This window comes from Liolophura sinensis, chromosome 1 (assembly GCF_032854445.1).
Source record: "Liolophura sinensis isolate JHLJ2023 chromosome 1, CUHK_Ljap_v2, whole genome shotgun sequence".
In the NCBI taxonomy this organism is placed as follows: domain Eukaryota; kingdom Metazoa; phylum Mollusca; class Polyplacophora; order Chitonida; family Chitonidae; genus Liolophura; species Liolophura sinensis.
This window is the reverse complement of record NC_088295.1, coordinates 54,851,298-54,868,671: the sequence shown is the minus strand read 5'-3', so window position 1 is coordinate 54,868,671 and position 17,374 is coordinate 54,851,298. Positions and strand designations below refer to the sequence as shown.

Here is a 17,374-nt window from a genome sequence, read left to right as displayed (position 1 = left end):
TGAGACAGTGGCTGCCGGGCTAACCGTCATGACTAATCGTGGTAAAATGCGAATAAATGAACACTGTGAAGAAGTGACCAGATGCTTAGTTGGATTACGGGGGTTGAAGGATATTTGAATTCATAAACAATGAAGCCTGTTGCCTTCTGGATCAGTGATAAGTGTTCACGCCTGATTCATTGCGAGGTTTATAATGAACATCATTGACGGATATGCGCCTGCGTTCAGAGCTATATGCTACGCCTATACATGTGCTCTTCACGTCGTGTTAACCCGCCAGCACAGGTTGTCGAATTTGCGCTCGCCTCACACCAGACATCATCGGCTAGCACTCCCAGGTGACGTGGAGCCTGAAGTCAGCTTACAGTCAGCCACATGCACATGGTTATAGGGTTAATGCTAACACACTGGCTGATTTGAATCGGTGATAAAAGACCGGGTGAAATCGCCGTCGTCGTCGGTGGACATGAGGGTTAACGTACCGGCCCTGCTTCTCGGTTAATTGTATCAAGCCTGTCAGAATCGGGATTCCAGAACACTGGTAAGTCCAGGCGTACATTCTACCAGTTCCGTTATCTTTACGTATCGGATGTGTGCCTATAGGGTTACATGTGGCTATAAACAGGATGTGACCTGACGCCAGAGTATATAGGTACATATATTGTATATATATATATATACAGAATAATAATAAGACGGGATATTTTTGCCTGTATAGCCTGCATACGGTATATAGTGGTACATAGGAATATACCGGTTACTGACCGTGTTCCAGTGGATTGGTCCATCAGTGAGGTAAGCTATAGAGTGTATGACTATACCTACAGTATCGAGGTTGAGGGTATTGTCTTCTGATGTCGGAAATTATAAGGTAAGCGAAAACACCATTTTCGATTCTTAGGACAGGTATCCCTATACTTCCGACCAAAACTGAATAGAGTTCTTCTGACACAACACGGTACACATGTACTATATATAGCTTATTGTGCTTGGAGAAACCAAGCGTGAAATCAGCTTTATAGGGCTGGGATATGCTGGAGGTCTTGGAAAAAAAACGCTATAGGAAGGTCACGAGTCAAACCACTAGCAATACCCTAGACTTTAACGTATAAATACATCTGTACATTAACATACAGAAGAGAGATGAAATACGTTATTTATTGATTAGGCGATAAAAGCAGAACAGCGGAGAGCATAAAATGCAAATGACTTATATTCTTAAGTAGACCTATTTAAATACGCCTATATATAGGTCTGCCATTCGCATTAGTTTCGATTTTAAACGTTCGATAAATAATACTTCCTTCACAAATACAGACAAGGCCTGGTTGTCATCTTAAACAGTATAAAAAGGAAATAACTTTTCCTCATTGAAAGTGATTGCATTAATTAAAATACGCTGTTGGTTGATATAGAGCACAGCTTGTGCAAGTCTCAATAGGCCTGTGTATTGATTTGCGGTTGTCTAAATCCTGTATACTGGATGACGGGATGTACGTATAGGCCTATAGGTTTCCACTGAATGTGTCAGGGAGTATGTGGAGGTCCCTGTCCCTACTCGAATGCGGAAATATGTGCAGGTCTCCCTACTCGAATATGAGGAAATATTCAAAAAAGTAGGTGCTATAAATGAGCCCACACTTTTGGATATTCGATATCTTTCATTTGTTAAAGAGTTTGTCAGTAACACAGGGTCATCTGGTGAAGGAAGCTATATAAACGAACAAGTCTCATTTGTCGTGAATTTGTCAGTCGAGTGGATGGAAACCGATGGACGACTTTGAATGCAAATTTAGAAAAGTGTCCCAACCAAATTCGTGTGCGTGTCACACAAAATAACGCGGTATTGGTTTGTTCTAACGATATATATATGACACGTTGTGAACAGAATAACTGTATATGCCTTATTCCTTCACATTTATACAGTTGTAACTTTCAGAAGTATATCAACAGTTACATGCACGAATAATAACATTTCCTATACTTGTTTTGAATAGATTATAGATTATAATCTCCATATGTACTCGAATACGGAAATATTTTCAAGCCGCCACTCGAACGCATGACAATGACTATTTGCCTTTGTGTCTTTCTATCTGTGTAGGCGAATGCTTTTTTTACAACAGACATTTCGTGGGGAGATAGATACGTGGTACAATTTTTGCGTAGATGACGCATATATATGAGTTCTGTTCACAGGGACATGGTGAAATTATTAATTTAATTGCTTTATTTTAACATCCATATGCATAAACCATGTTCATTTATACAATCGATGGCGGTCAGTTTACGGATAGAGAAAGTGCCCGGAGCTTTCCAACCATGGAAACTTTGCCGGTTAACTGACTATGGTATATAGGCTCATATTCAGGAATTATATATCTACAAATAAATTTTATAGTTTTCAGACATACCAAATATGGTAAATGATGAGATCACGTAGTTAAGGGTGCATATGATTTCTGATTGTATCATTTTTAACAACTCTGTGCATGGAAAAGCTTTTGTGGTTGATATCTTAAACCTTTAAACCTTGATAGGTCGATTATGATTAATAAAAAATGCCACATGTTCTTAAAAACTCTTTGTTTTAGTATCGGTATAAAACGAGAAAAATACCCGATAATAATGTATAAATGTAAATGTAAATAATGTAGAGCGTGAGTTGCTTTGGATACGAGTTATTCTTACACCTAGACATGGCCAATCAAATCTGGGATCATGCGATTCAGTTTTATAGTGATATTTTCCATACGCAATCTCCTATATACTCAACACTGCACTTCTTTAATAGGTCTTAGGTAATACACTCGACAAGAGTGAAGTCCATGGGATGAACAACTGTGGAGAAAATCGAAGATATATATCCATCCATAGGCCTAGATACATACACAGATACGTACATACATACTTACAGACAGTCAGACGGACAGACAGACAGAAGGACATATCCGTTCATATATCAACAGACAGACGGGCGGACGGACATAAGGGCATATATCTATCCACATATATACAGAAACAGACAGACAGAAATTCCATCCTTTAAACAGTAATAGACAGATTATAATAAGATGACGGATTCTCAGCGTAACCACTTACTAGAGACAACACAAGCAAGATTCTTATGTGAAAGTATATATGATAGTCCTCTCAACGAAGGCAGAAGCCTCGGTCCCGTTTGAGGCTGATTCTTGCGCAGGTTCACATGCAGTTAAAGGTAAGGACAACGGGTGATATGAGTTATGCAGGAAGAGGGGAGGAGTCAGACCTAAATGGACACAGCCATATTTTCCTCATGTGCTTGGTAACTCAGTATAAATCAGTGTTTAATGTGGAATTCTTACGAGGCCCTGTGAGGCACCAGGTTAAAGGAGAAGAAAACTTAAAACAATGACACTATAGGCTGAAAAGAGTACATTTTTTTCTATCTGGTGGTGCCTGCTGCATAGTTTTTGCGATTTTTGATCCATCTTTAAAACCCTGTAATTTATGCTGGGGAAGGAGGGGGGTTGTTGCCTCTCAGCCATTGAGATTCGTTAAAACTGTTTGCTTGTTCGTGTAAACTCGGAACCCACGTCCAACATTCCGGTTTCCCGATCGTCAAGCGGAGAACGAACTGTACTGTTCGCTACCTTCTGGGAAGAAGAGTTCTACCGGAAATGTACGAACGGAACTTTGGCGGTTTTCCGACGGCAGTTCTCCTCCTAACACAGGAAACTTCAGGACTAGTTCTTAGGCAAAATGGAGTCGCCCACAGCGGATTTTGGCGCTGACTTTATTTATAATCTATCAGCTTGATGTACATTTTAGAAGTTTTTTATGTCATACACCTGCGAGGAAATGCATACTTTTTTCAATGGTATTTGTTTGATATTTGAGTTTTCTTCTCCTTTAAAGCATCCGGAAACATATGTCGCGTCACTCGACACCCCACGTGCATTTGCACGTTAAAAGGTAAATCGTGCTGGGTTGAGTTGACGTAAGCGGAAACAGCTGCGTTCTCAGGTTATAGATATAACTCACGCTTCATTGATCAAAACTGATAACATGGCGACGCTTTCGATTTACTCATTATGTGTGAATTTGCTTTGCTGTGCTTTGAACTGCAATGTCGTGGTTAAGCAACATCAAAATGACACAAAGTTATGCTTTTTAAACTACATGTGGGATGATTTATCGATGCATATATACATTTTGCCAGGTGTTGTCTCTTCTTCTAAGTTCGACATCGCACACTATATAGTGTCACAACTCTGACGGGCAGTGTGTAGGAAGGGTCGTTTGTGCAACATTCTCATTTACCATCAGCCAACAACGTCTAACCTAACCCTGTTTAACCCCCTATATACTCTGTCCCAATGCTTATATACATCGCTAATGTTGACTGCCTCTTTATTCCTGAAGATGTTTTACCATAGACGAAATATGGAAATAAAGATGAAAGAATCTTGACAACGTTATAGTAGTCCTACTATACATTTACAATGAAGGGGACGTAACTCTTATCTCGTGTATGCATACCATTTCATCAATTTTTTGTTGGTTTTATGCTTCACCAGTAGGAAATCAGTTAACCTGCATGCAATTTATTACAGCTTCAGTGAAAAAATCTTACGATGCCTAGTGTATTAAATGTCCATATGTATACATTATAAGCGCAGGTACATGCCTCGCGTGGGAGGATTTACAGAGGTTCTGTTCACCACATGTAGAGCTTAACTTGCCATGCACCTAGGTGGTTTACAATACACTCCGTGGGCAAGTGAGTGCAGGTCTTGCTATTCTCGGCTGAAGGCCTGTACCTACCTGATATACAGATGTGATCGTCTATTGCTGTTTACATCGGTCGGGGTAAGCCTGAAATACGTGCATGGGTTCGTTTGTATTTTCTCAGACTATACGATACATGTAGATTTGCGCTATATTACAGCACGAGATATTTTCTGATTTATCGTGAATAAATAGGCTATGGTAGATGTCCTGATTTATCGTGAATAAATAGGCTATGGTAAGTGTTGTTTCGCCTTATATACTTATTATTTTTTCTTTATAACCGCTGAGGATTACTGCTCTATTGGTAATTTTTCATCTCTCCAGATTATAAGCCGTAAGCTTTCACGTTTTCTGCAGGGATCGAAACAGTGGATTTTTTGCGTCTAGTACATTTTTCTCGGGCCCTCACTACCAAAGGTTTTAAACTAGGCCTGTTGTCTCTTATGAAAGCATCAAGAGTGGAGGGTTCGAAACCAGCTCTTGCAGAAATGTCACAGGGTAAGCCATGTAGATGTACCTGGCGAGGTGCAGTGGTTTTCTGTGGATTCTTGCATATAGCAGATTTCCCTGTCCTATGAACAACACCACGCGTGTATATAACGGAAATATCTTTGCGTCGGGCGTGAATCAAAAATCAAATCGCAAACCATACGCGTGATCTGATTTATCGGAGAGAGAAATCGTGTTTAAAAGAATCTGAAGAAAGTAGTTTTTCCCGAACTTTTATACACTGTATATGCATGTACATGTACATTTCCATTAACTACAAATCTCACCGCGTGTGTGAAAGTGAAATAGCTTTGCGTCTGGCGTAAATGAAAAAAAAATCATATCAATATATGTATATTCAATTTTTGACAATCAAACTAAGTCGGCAAGAGGAAAAGGTTAACACATGTTCTGACATTTATAGGCCAGAAGGAGGGAGTATTTGCTGGCATTTCTGTACAATATAGCCCTACTTCAACTTCCTTTCGTTCGCTATAGCTGTTAATGCGCGCGGGGGGACGCTTGATTGTTCTAAACTGTAATGATGTAGGTATTTATCTACAAGTGGCGCTCTGACTTTTGACCTATTTTAGTTGGTGGGCATATGTTGTTAATATAATCGACAGAATGTGCAGTACAGCACAAAATGCTTGAGGCGGAACATATAAATGTGCCCAACCTACATTTAAACACCGTTGAACCATAATATATACCACTGTGCAATATTCTTTGTGTATATCATTATATTTTCTATAATTATACGTTCCGCTTCAGGTGTTTTCTGTATGGTGATGGTGGGGGGGGGGGGGGGGAGGCTGCACTGTTAACTCATGGGTGTATTCATCCGATCAGTACGTCACAGGTACACGTCCCTGCCTGCCTGCCTCGCAACGATCCCAAGGCTCAGTAGCTGTATGGTGATGTTTTTGCTTGAGCAAGACTCTACCTGTTGCTTGGAAGATTGCGCAAGGTAAGGTGGGTTTACACCTGAACGTCAAACAGGTGACTGAATAGAAAGGTAAGCTACGTTTATCACTGGACGTCAGACAGGCGATTGAATATATAGGTAAGGTATGTTTATCACTGTACGTCAAACAAGTGACTGAGTATAAAGGTACCAGTAATGTATGTTTATCACTGGACGTGAAACGTGACTGAATAGAAAGGTAAGGTGGGGTTACCACTGGACGTCAAACGTGACTGAATAGAAAGGTTAGGTGGGTTTACACTGGATGTCAATCGAACATGTGACTGAATAGAAAGGTAAGATGGGTATACCACTGGATGTCTATCAAACACGTGACTTAATAGAATGGTAAGGTAGGTTTACCTGCGGACGTCGATCAAACAGGTGACTGGATAGAACACAAGACATCGAACAAAACACCATTACTGTAAAGACAGTGATGTATACCTGAAAGCAGAAAGCATTCTTGAATTCTGTTACATTTTTCCTTTATTTTGAAAAGAATTGCAATTTGCTAAGCAATGCAATGTCAATCTTATTTGTTCCACTCTGTATCGCCTTTGGTTCTGACACAGTATATCGTTTCGTGAAATGAATGGCAGGGCGTAGGCATACGTAGGCGTATACCCATACACTATAAGCTTTAGTTACTGAGCCATCTTCGTCAAAACATTCATGCAAGACCTCTGTGGACAAAAAGACATTTAGCTGTGGACAAAAAAGATGTTCAGCTTGTGTAAAGAAAGATAAGGCTGAGACACGAGGGCCAGGGAATGTAGGTTGCGTGCTGTATTAAAATCTGCCTGCATCGTGAGTGCACGTTGCTTGAACAATACGAAGGTCTGTCTGGCTGTTTGAGCATAGCTGTGTGTTGTGTGTATGTAATACAGAACACTAAAGGAGCCCTGGGTGGCCCGAGAAAGTGCCGAAATTGCCACAGTTCAGAGTACATAAACCGATGAAGTTGTGGGTTGGATCCAACACCTGCTGACTCTGAGAAAGGGGTGTGGAGGGGGGAGGGGGTAAATCACCTTGTCAGTGTGCCGAATAAGGTCAGCTATTAATTGAAGTTAGTATGGTCTACCGTCTTGGGAATGCAGTTCTGAATCAGGGGTGAAGAAAAGATCAAACCATTAAACATAGCCTAGGAAAATAGTTCGATTTAATGTTAGATTTTTTTCAACCGGGTAGGCTTAAACTGTGTTTGAAACATTGTATTCAATGTGGTGGCCTTTTCGGAACATATTGTGACTGGTAAAATCTTATCACATTTTTGCCAGTTAATACTCGCAGACTGCTAAACTTTTACGTCATGTGGAGATATCAATGCATTCGCCAAATGAACCTTGAAACAAATTGTTTCCAGGAAACAGTACACGTGACGTTATAGAGTGGTTGCACGTGACGTCATCACCTTGGCAGAACGATAGACAGGTAGCCATATTGGATTCCTGTTCACATGGGCTGGTATGGCCACAATGCTCCAATATGGCTGCCAGAAGTAGGTTGTGAAAGCCCTCTACTGACAACCACTATGTCCCAACAGACGACCGTAGATTACGGTGTCTTAAAATGCACAACTCCGTTGCCAAAAAAATCCAATAAAAATCAGTCTTATTCATTTTTGGTTTTTCTTTGTCTTTACCAGTGAACCGTATTTTTAAAATCTATAATTGACTTATTATAAGCGCTGACCTCTGTCCAGGAATACATCATTTCTAATGTTAAAAGTTGAGTGGCACACTGGAAAAGATGCAAAAAAAGTTGCTGGTCTAGATCTACAAGCAAATGTAACTGGAGAAATAAATATTTTCTTCTTTCTGTATTTTGCAGACTTGTTGGGCGGTTTGATTCATTCAACGGGAAGGGGGATTCCGCCATTCAGCGGTCGGCGGCCAGCTTTCCAGCATGGTTTAACTGAGCTTTTGTGAAGCGTTTCGTGGCTACCTGCCAACAGTCGAAGAAGAATTAGAACAGACATCCGTTAGTGAGGCGTTAGAACTGCCAGATATACTATACGGCAGTTTATGTAAGCCTAACGAGACTTATTCTGTCCGCCAAGGCCATTTCCACTACGTCAAGAAAAGTCTGATGCAGACAACCAGTCAACAGAGTGACGGTTTGGACAAGATTACAGAAAAGTACGAGTCTGTGATAAAACTGCGCAGCAGCGTGGCCAGGGATAAACTGGGCGAGAACGGACCCATTGTGAGAGATAGTCTGGAGAGAAACAATCCAGTTACAACAACAACACATCCTGATCCCGCACATGTTTTTCCTCTTAAAGACAGTTCCGTTGTGAATAATAGCTCTGAATGGAGCACGATGTCTGGCGGATCGTCTGATGTGTCGGAACCGTCCCAGTGCAGCACCAACAGCAGTGCCGCACACTCTCTCACTGAACAAGATTTCATGCAGGTAGAAATGTTTTTTAGGAGCCACAAAACGGAGGTTCATGTTTGTCGCTGTTTGGCGAATTTGTACTTTGCCAATGGCATCGAAAAGAAGACTGGTAAACAGAACTGGGAGTTTTCTGCCACGGGAATTCCATTGTTAGTGCTGGATACCGGGGAACACCATCGCAAGAGAAGTCTCCAATTCGTCATGGCAGAAAAAGGTACCGGTTTTGTGTTGTTTAAAGATGTTATAGATCACCTGACGAAGTACTCAGCACCGCATTCCAACTTTCACACGATGCAGTTGTCCACGGATCACACTAAACAAGCTGGACTGAGCTTTGACGACACAGCGGCAGCGGCGGAATTCCACAATTACCTGCTGTCGCTGATCAGCAATCCTGACGATGACTTGTTGAAACTTAGCAAAAAGAAGAAAAAGAAAGATGCAAGCAAACCTAAGGTGAAAAAATACAAACCCCCTCAAAAGGCTGAGATTTCTCAACCATGTTGTTTTGTGCATGTGACTAAGCTAGAACGGCCTCCAATGAGTGTAACAGACGATTTGGCCGAAGGAATGGACAAAAGCAGCGTAAGCAGTGCAGATACACTCGATGAATTGTCCTGAGTCTTTCATTCAATATTATATACTTGTCTGTGGCAATAGGGTATAGGCTGGTGTAAAAATAAACTTTACACATAAGCCTAAATGAGGTTGTTGGTTTAATTGTACCAATGTGTAAAAGTATGCATTTAGCATGGAACAGTGAAAGAACTATTTGTGCGCAGTCTCAATTCTACTGCGGAAAAAAACATTGGCCGTATAGTTCTATTTAGGGCTTAACTTGAACTGCTCATTTGAAAGCAAAAAGACAGTGTACATGTACTTGTATGGAGAGCTTTCTGTAATATATGTATATTAAAGAGAATGATTACGATTCAAACTTTGTGTGAGAAAAGTTAGCATGGAAGATAACATTTAATCGATCTGTTATCGCTGACTGGCCGAAAGTCTTCAGTAGACCTCAGAAATTAACAACACCCACCTTTACTTTATCGATTACAAAAAAGTTTGGCCAAAAAATCATCATGCTTGTCATGGTGTATCATGCCAATCTCATACACTGACAGGCAAGTGTTGAAAAGACTGCCCTCCTGTTGGAACATGCGCATCCTTAATAAAGCGATATTCATGCACACCTTGACCCGCAATTTAAAGCATTCTGTGAAATGTATTTCTTTTGGGGATTTGTGTGTATGGGGTGTCGTAAAAAGGGCCAAGTTCGAAACGGATGATTTGCCACTTGCTGGATGCTATTCCTCGAGCATCCGCAACAACATGATACCGCGCACAAGGTAAAACACTTCGGGCACTATTACATCATTGGAGAATACTCCTCAACGTCCCGGCTTTAAGTCGTGAGATTAATCTGTCAATAGGTACACTCAAAAATTAATCTGTTAATTTTAACAGAAAATCTGTGTCTGAGTGATGCTGAATGTATCCTGTTGTTGCAGCAGATTGTTCAATTAAATATAGCACACATATTCTGTTAATTCAACATAAAGATTCTATTAGAATTATAGGATATTGTGTTGTAATAGCAAAATACATTCTAGCATCACACAGACAACAGACTTTGTGTTAAAATTAACAGAATAATTTTTTGAGAGTACCTGGATATTGTCGGTGATATTACTCCGGGCACTATGGTTTCGGCCACCCATAAACCTGGTCGTCTTCTTAAGAAAAAAACCTTGAGCAGGGTGTTAAACACCAATCCAAGCAGTTTGGAAGTATTAACAAAGCAGTGTCCTTGATACCAGTTTGAGTGGTCGGAATCGTCTATGTGAAAGCCCATAACCAAACAAACTTGAACTTGACGTGTAACTTGTCATGTTAAGCCATGTACAAACTTTCAATTCAATCGGATGAATCGTTTTGACAAGAAGTTAAAACGTTACCAAAAAATGGACACAGGCGATCCAATTCGTGACGGACTGAAAGACTGACGGTCAGACACATATACAAACTGATAGTCCCGTCTGCTACCGGTAGAGGCAAAATAAATACATAAACCAAAGCTCGTGTTTGACATATATAATTCTCTAAAATAAATATGGGTGCCGTATCACTATATATACTACGATATATCTCGGTTTGGAATTCAAAACGTGCCTACTACTGCCACTTTATTTCAACGGCGTCGTTGCTTTTTTGTCTAATCATGACATTTTTCGTCATTTGTAATTTTTGAAACGTTAAAAAACTGTAAGTGTGAAAAAAAAATTTCCAGATTATTGGTTTGAGATATGGCCAGGTAATTTTGGCCACTTTTACCTATTGGTCATATTCTCTGGAAAAACGTACGTTCATTTTAATGCCTAGCGGTTATGATCCTATTGCAATGCACAGTTTACCTGTTGGTTGTAAATATGTAACTAGTTTGATTGACGCAAACACGAGAGTTACAATGCGAAACGCTTTCTAAATGTCATAGTCACCGAAGAAGCCACGCCTGTGTCCACAGCTGTCACTGATAGTTGTACATTGCCGCCAAACGCTTACCGCAAAGCACTAACCCGTTAGTCCGAAACATCCTGAAACGTGTAGGTTAACATGTGCGTTATTGTAAAACGACTGCGGATTTCATCAACTGAATGCAGAAGAAGATTATGGGTCAATGGAACCCACAATTCCGGAAGTATCTATTTCATACTGAACACAGTTTTTAGGGTTAGGTTGCTTGAAAGGTATGTCAGATATGCAGAAAAATGGCCTGGTCTCAGCTAAACCCTAAACCTATGAATAGTTTCCAACAACAATTTTAGGTATAGCTCGAATGAAACAGGCTCAAGTGAGATAAACTGACTTCCTTGTTTTCAGGTTAGTTTTGCAAAGAACGAATTGACGGAAAAAGACAAGTTATATATTCAGATCTCAAATGCTTTATATTGTAATCATCACACGGATAACTGCGTTTGAAGAAAGCCGGTAACAAAAACATACGGTTGTTCATGTGTAATGAACTGCGTCGACATACGGTGATCTTGGTCTACAGTCCGGCCAGTCGCCTAAGAGTTTTGCTGGGTCTTGGCTTGGTCCGCAGTGTTGACTTGCTTTTGCTTTTGCGATTTGCCTCTTACATCCTTCAGTTGTATGACTGTTATTATTCAAGGAGGGCATCCCGGTAGGGGAGTTTGCGTTAATTCTGGGGAAGACGGTCAGTAAAGATAGTTTTGGCAGTTCTTTTTCCTTCACTGGACGGTATATTTATGATCTGCTAGCCTTAAACAATCCATATATAGCAAGGGCTGTGTTAGATATTTACCCACCTTCGCTGGATTTAAAGGAAACTACACGTTCTCCAGATGATATATCTTATCTGGGCCTGTATTGGCGCGCAGACCAAAATGGTTTCCTCTTTCGCAGACTGTACGACAAGAGGGATAGTTAAAATTTTGACATTGTAAATTATCCGTACTTGGACAGCAATATACCGTATACATTTCTCGCCTTGTAGCATTTGTTACGTCCTGCATATTGTTTGACGATTTCAGTCAATGTCCCAAGTGCGTCAAGGTTATTCCATCAAACGCCTTCACACCAAGTTTCTTAAGTTTTACATTGAGTATAATTCTCTTGTAAGTAAGAATGTACAGAGCGTCCGGAATCTCTGGCACTCTGCTTCATGATTTTGCCTAATTCCGCTTTAACCCGGGCCTAGGGCGGTATATTCATCATGTTGAATTAGATCGCCGTATTGGATACTGGAACAGGTGCAATCAAACCGCAATTGAGATACGTATTTTGTTATATTCCAGCATGGTACTCGGTTTGAATATGGATTTCACTCAGTCGCCTAGAACATACCTTGCGTCTTTCCTACATCATTGAAAACTGTTGACGGCTTCTCTTTGTATGATTCCGTCCTATTTGCATACTTTATGTACTTTCCTAGTTCTTTGGTAGTTTGTGTTGAACGTCGTTTTGGGAATTGTCCTTGCGATTATTGACCTGGACCATCCTTATTGGTTGACGGCTGGCATGCGAATGTCTGTTTGGATGCATAGTTTCATATCATGAGCTTTAAGGCAAGTGATTGTTTGGAGATGGGTTTGGTTGCGGCTTGAAATTGGAGTGTTGGAAGAATGTTATGCATGCGTGTAAGGGATTGTCTAGAAGTGTGTCGGACGGCGACGGAGAGAGAGCCAAGCGGCATCAGGAATGTGGATTGTAGAGGTCAACTGTTTGTCCAAACAAGGCTGACGAGGTGTTGTTTGTTTCATAATTGTTCTGTGAATGTCTGTCAGAAATATTATCGGAATACACAAGAAACTGATTCTTCTCCGTTATTGTCCCTGTATGTTTTGTGACAACATTTCATTCGCTAACGGACAAACGATAGAGCATTATCTTGGTATTAGACTGGCTGAGTGGGTGTTTGACAGACTGTTTGGAGAGTTTTGTGTTTAAACAGACAGATATGGCTCATGCTTTTTTACCCTAATGTCAGTAGTAAGACGGAACACTGGTGATAAATTAGAGGCCAAAGATGTTTTTTTCGAAGTTTGGTACATAAAATGGATATTAGCAAAATGGTTTGCCCGGAAACAATTTTAATGCAAGACATTATACAGTGTAAATACACAAAAATCAAAAATTGTTTCCGGGAAATCCACCGGCGATGTATTTCAGTGATGAGGTCGGTTTTCTGAGAAATTGCTCTGAGTAAACATAGGTAAAGTCAGTTAAAAAAGAAAGATTTTTAACGCCACTGCTTTAGTCAGATTTAATTTTCAAAAGATTTAATTTTAAACGAATAATAACTGAGTCTAAACTTTCATTTGATTTGTAAATTTATTTCATTGTTTATTTGACTGGTGATTTACGCCGTACACAAGAATATTTCACTCATATACGAAGCGGCCAGCATTATGCTGCCGAGGCCGGGGGAAACCCACGCCTATCCGCAAGTTGCTGGCAGAACTTTCGAGAGAGGAACACAGCATGAGCTGGACTTGGATTCAGAACTAACACGGTAATGAGAGGCTCCTGAGTTATAGTTCTGCGCTAGCACGCTAACTAACCTGTCCATCACCGGGGCCTCTGATTTATAAATGACACGAGGCATATGAGTGCAAAAAAATGCTGCTAGATTTTTTTTTTCAAAACAGAAGTTGACTGCTTTTTTAAAATTTTTCAGTTGGAGGACTTTGTTGGCCTCTTTGGACCTTTGCAAAAGGCCTGTGCTACAAATTATCTGCGCATATGTTTTGTGCACTGCTTTGTATCGTGTTGATTTCCATGGAGGATGCCCGATTTAAAACCGATTGAGAATTCCATCTTTTTAATGGGACGTATAGACGCATGACCATTAAAAGTTGCATACGCATGTTTTCTGAAGAAAAAATTGAAAGCTAAAATTTGAAGACAGACAGACAAGTGGAAACCATGCGTGAAAATACTGCCATTTATCATTTTAGATGTTTTAAAGAGTGTTAAAGACATTCAAATGTTTGAATTATATGGTGGTCTTCTATGACCATAGCTATATTGAATAGGAACTCTGATGTGACATCACCTTTTTTCCTATGTTCATCAGCGGGAAGAAATTTTGAGAACATTATTTTGGTAATCTTTACTCATGGATAAGAAAGCTATTCCAAAATTCAATGCCTTTTCCGTTAAACGTTACCTGAGGAATTGTACTCCCGTGGAAGTATATGTTGTTCAGGCAAGCGGGAGCATCTCCAGTTGAAGTTTCACTTTTATGTCAGGCATAGTTTCAGCTAAATGTCCTTGGAAGATTTAACAAGCTGCAGTTTTATTATAGTTATAGCACAAACAGTATTCTATACAACAGGTTCAAATGCGTTAATCTGGCTTTCTTGTTTTCAGTGTTATTAAGTAAAGAACGAAATTATGAAAAAAAGGCAAATCATGTAGGCCCATGCAGATTTCAAATATTTTCTTTTTTTTCATTCAATCCTCACCCAGATGATAATCCTTGAATTAAGCCGATAACAAGAACATAGGGTTGTTCACAGGTAGTGAACCGCGTCGACGTTTGGTCATCTTGTGCTTCTACAGTCTGGAAGATCTCCTTAGAGTTTTGCTGGATCTTGTTTTTTTTTTTTTTCAGCAATATGCTGACTTTCTCTTGCTTTTGAGCTGATCCTAAGTTGATAAGCATCCATCAAATGACCGGCATTCATGTAGGACGTCTCAGTGGAGGAGTTTACGTCAACTCTGGAGACCACGATCCGCACAGGCTGGTCTGACAGTTCTTTTATATTTTGCGGTTGTTTGGCTGAGGGTTGATTCGTTGCTTGTAAGTGAAGTTGGGTTGTTGTTGTTTCCAGGAACGTCATCAAGTGGAAGAATGCTTCACATTGTTGGAAGGGATTTTCTCGCAGTGTCGGATAGTTTCTGCTGGCTACGGGGAGAATAAGCCTTTCATATACTGGGGTTCAGACCATTGTAGGCATAGAAGAGAAACTGATTCCTCTCTGTTTTGGCTTCTTTTGTTAAACGGTCTACTGAGTAGATGTTTCTGTTCAAAATCGGTAATAAAGTGACTAAAATATATAAAACTGTTTTCCTACCTTTTTTTAGGGTGCTGAATCATTTTAACACTATATATAATACAGGTACGATTATGATTATTACGGAAAGGCCATAATTTGAGCTGTTCTTCGTAAATGCAGAGAATTTTATTTAATTAGCAAACATTGACAAAATCTCCAGTAAAGCCTCCTTTATGGGTTGTTAAGAGCAAAGGTAGACTCTTGCTGTGAAAATGTTACCTTTATGTCCGGGTGGCTTCATCTAAATATACCTATACTATTTTACAAATTGCCCTTTTATTCAAACTACAGCACAAGCAGTATTTCCTGCAAGGTACAAGACATTGTTATATACATGTCAGTTTTCTTGCCCTTTGGGACATTTGAAAGTTAACAAAACTGTACACACCTGTCAGATTTCCATTCAGTATAGTTTGGAATAAAATAGCACAAAAACTCTTAGAAGGTATTAAATAGAAACGGTTTTTGATTTTTACTATAATAATACTTTCAGTTGGAATCTAAACTTTTCATGTCGTTTGGGAACATTTGCAAGTTCACAAAACTGTAAGCCTTAGCATAAACATTGGACAATTTACAAATCGCCAAATTGTTTGTCCAAAATTACACTTCGGTATGACTTTCTCGGAAAAGGTTCATTGATTTCAGTTGTCATAATCTCCATGTGCAATTTGCATGTGCAAATAAATTTTGATAAGATATTCATCTTTCTGATTTAAAACAGGCTGCGGGTTTTGTCTTTTGAATGCAGAGATCGGCACATGGCCATTGAAAGTCGCATTTTGTAGATCAGCATGTGTATTTCAAACATAACTGCTAGGATTGTGCTCGTGGGGAAGGACGCGAGATTCATGTATGTACGCGAGGCTTCAGCTAAATGTACTTCACAAGGTGTATTTGTGCAATGACACGAACGGTATTCTATGCAACAGGTTCAGTTAAGATAAACTGATTTCTTGTTTTAACAACAAGTCAGTAAAGAACGATGTAACAAAAGAAAGACCTGAAAGATATGCAAATTTTATATATTCTGTTTAATCATCACTGGGATGATAATATTTGAAGCAAGCCGATAACAAAGACAAAATGTTGTTCAACGGTCAAAGATCATTAAACTGCGTCGACTTTTGGTGATCTTGATAGAGCCCTATCACGTATGGGTACGTCATTACAAAGACCTGTTCGAGTACAGCAGTTTGCAACAACGCTTTATTGGTTGTAAGATAAAACAATAGGATTGTCAACTAAGCAGCTTGTATAAAGTCTACACATAAGATGGATGCTGTAAACAAGTCCTAAATTTAATCAGACTTGACACAGAATTGATGCATGTGGACACCACGCCAATGTAGTACGCTGATAAGCATCTTGTTCTTAGCATGAGATATGGTCCCTCTCCACACACACACCCCACGCCTCCCGACATAGCCGGATTTCCCATCACCAATGCATCTACATGTAGATACTTTTAAAAAGACACACTTTAAGTGAAGGGCTTGGGGATTCATTTGTATTCATATAAAGAAAATAGTGTGTATACAATAAGTTACAATGCACTCTAGAAAAACAAAAACAAACAAAAAAAGGGTTTGTATAGGCCTATAGTGGTTAGCCAAGCCCAAAGTCGTTGAGAGTAACTTCCCTTTGGCCAAAATATCATTGGATTCTGTAAATCGTCTGATGGGCGATCTACCCTATTTCTTTTAATTTTTGGGAGACCTGGTCTGCTCTTTTTAGCCAGTATACATGTAATTGTAGCAAGATTATTTCATTTCTTTTTTCTCATATCTGTCCCAAATATTAGAAGAATTAGGGTGTAACTCTGGTTAGTCACTTAACGTGGGGCCTGAGTGTAAGACCACATGGACTTCTTGCTGATGTTACATCTAAAGCGAATTTGCTCTTGCTTGTAAGCGCTTCAGTATGACCGCTTTTGAGGCAGTAGACCTTTTAGGATGTCTTAAATCTGTCAGTAATGGAGAAAGCACGAGTGAAAATGGATCGACGAGGCACGACAGCGCCGAGTTGATTCTGCGTGGAGAAACGATGAAAATGACATCAGATTTGAAACCATCTGTACTGATTTATACTCCACACTTATATGAAGTCAAGAGGTTCCAAGCTTTCCGAAGGGCCCAATGGGTTGTCAAGAAAG

At 39.8% G+C, this 17,374-nt stretch overlaps 1 protein-coding gene across 1 annotated transcript; it reads left to right on the top strand.

The window, feature by feature from the left end:
• Positions 1–9,832, top strand: LOC135482048 (uncharacterized). The gene is made up of 2 exons (XM_064761874.1): positions 1–541; positions 8,066–9,832. The coding sequence occupies exon 2, from the start codon at positions 8,324–8,326 to the stop codon at positions 9,254–9,256; it is 933 nt and encodes a 310-aa protein (XP_064617944.1). The 5' UTR covers positions 1–541; positions 8,066–8,323; the 3' UTR covers positions 9,257–9,832.
• The last annotated feature ends 7,542 nt before the right edge of the window (positions 9,833–17,374 follow it).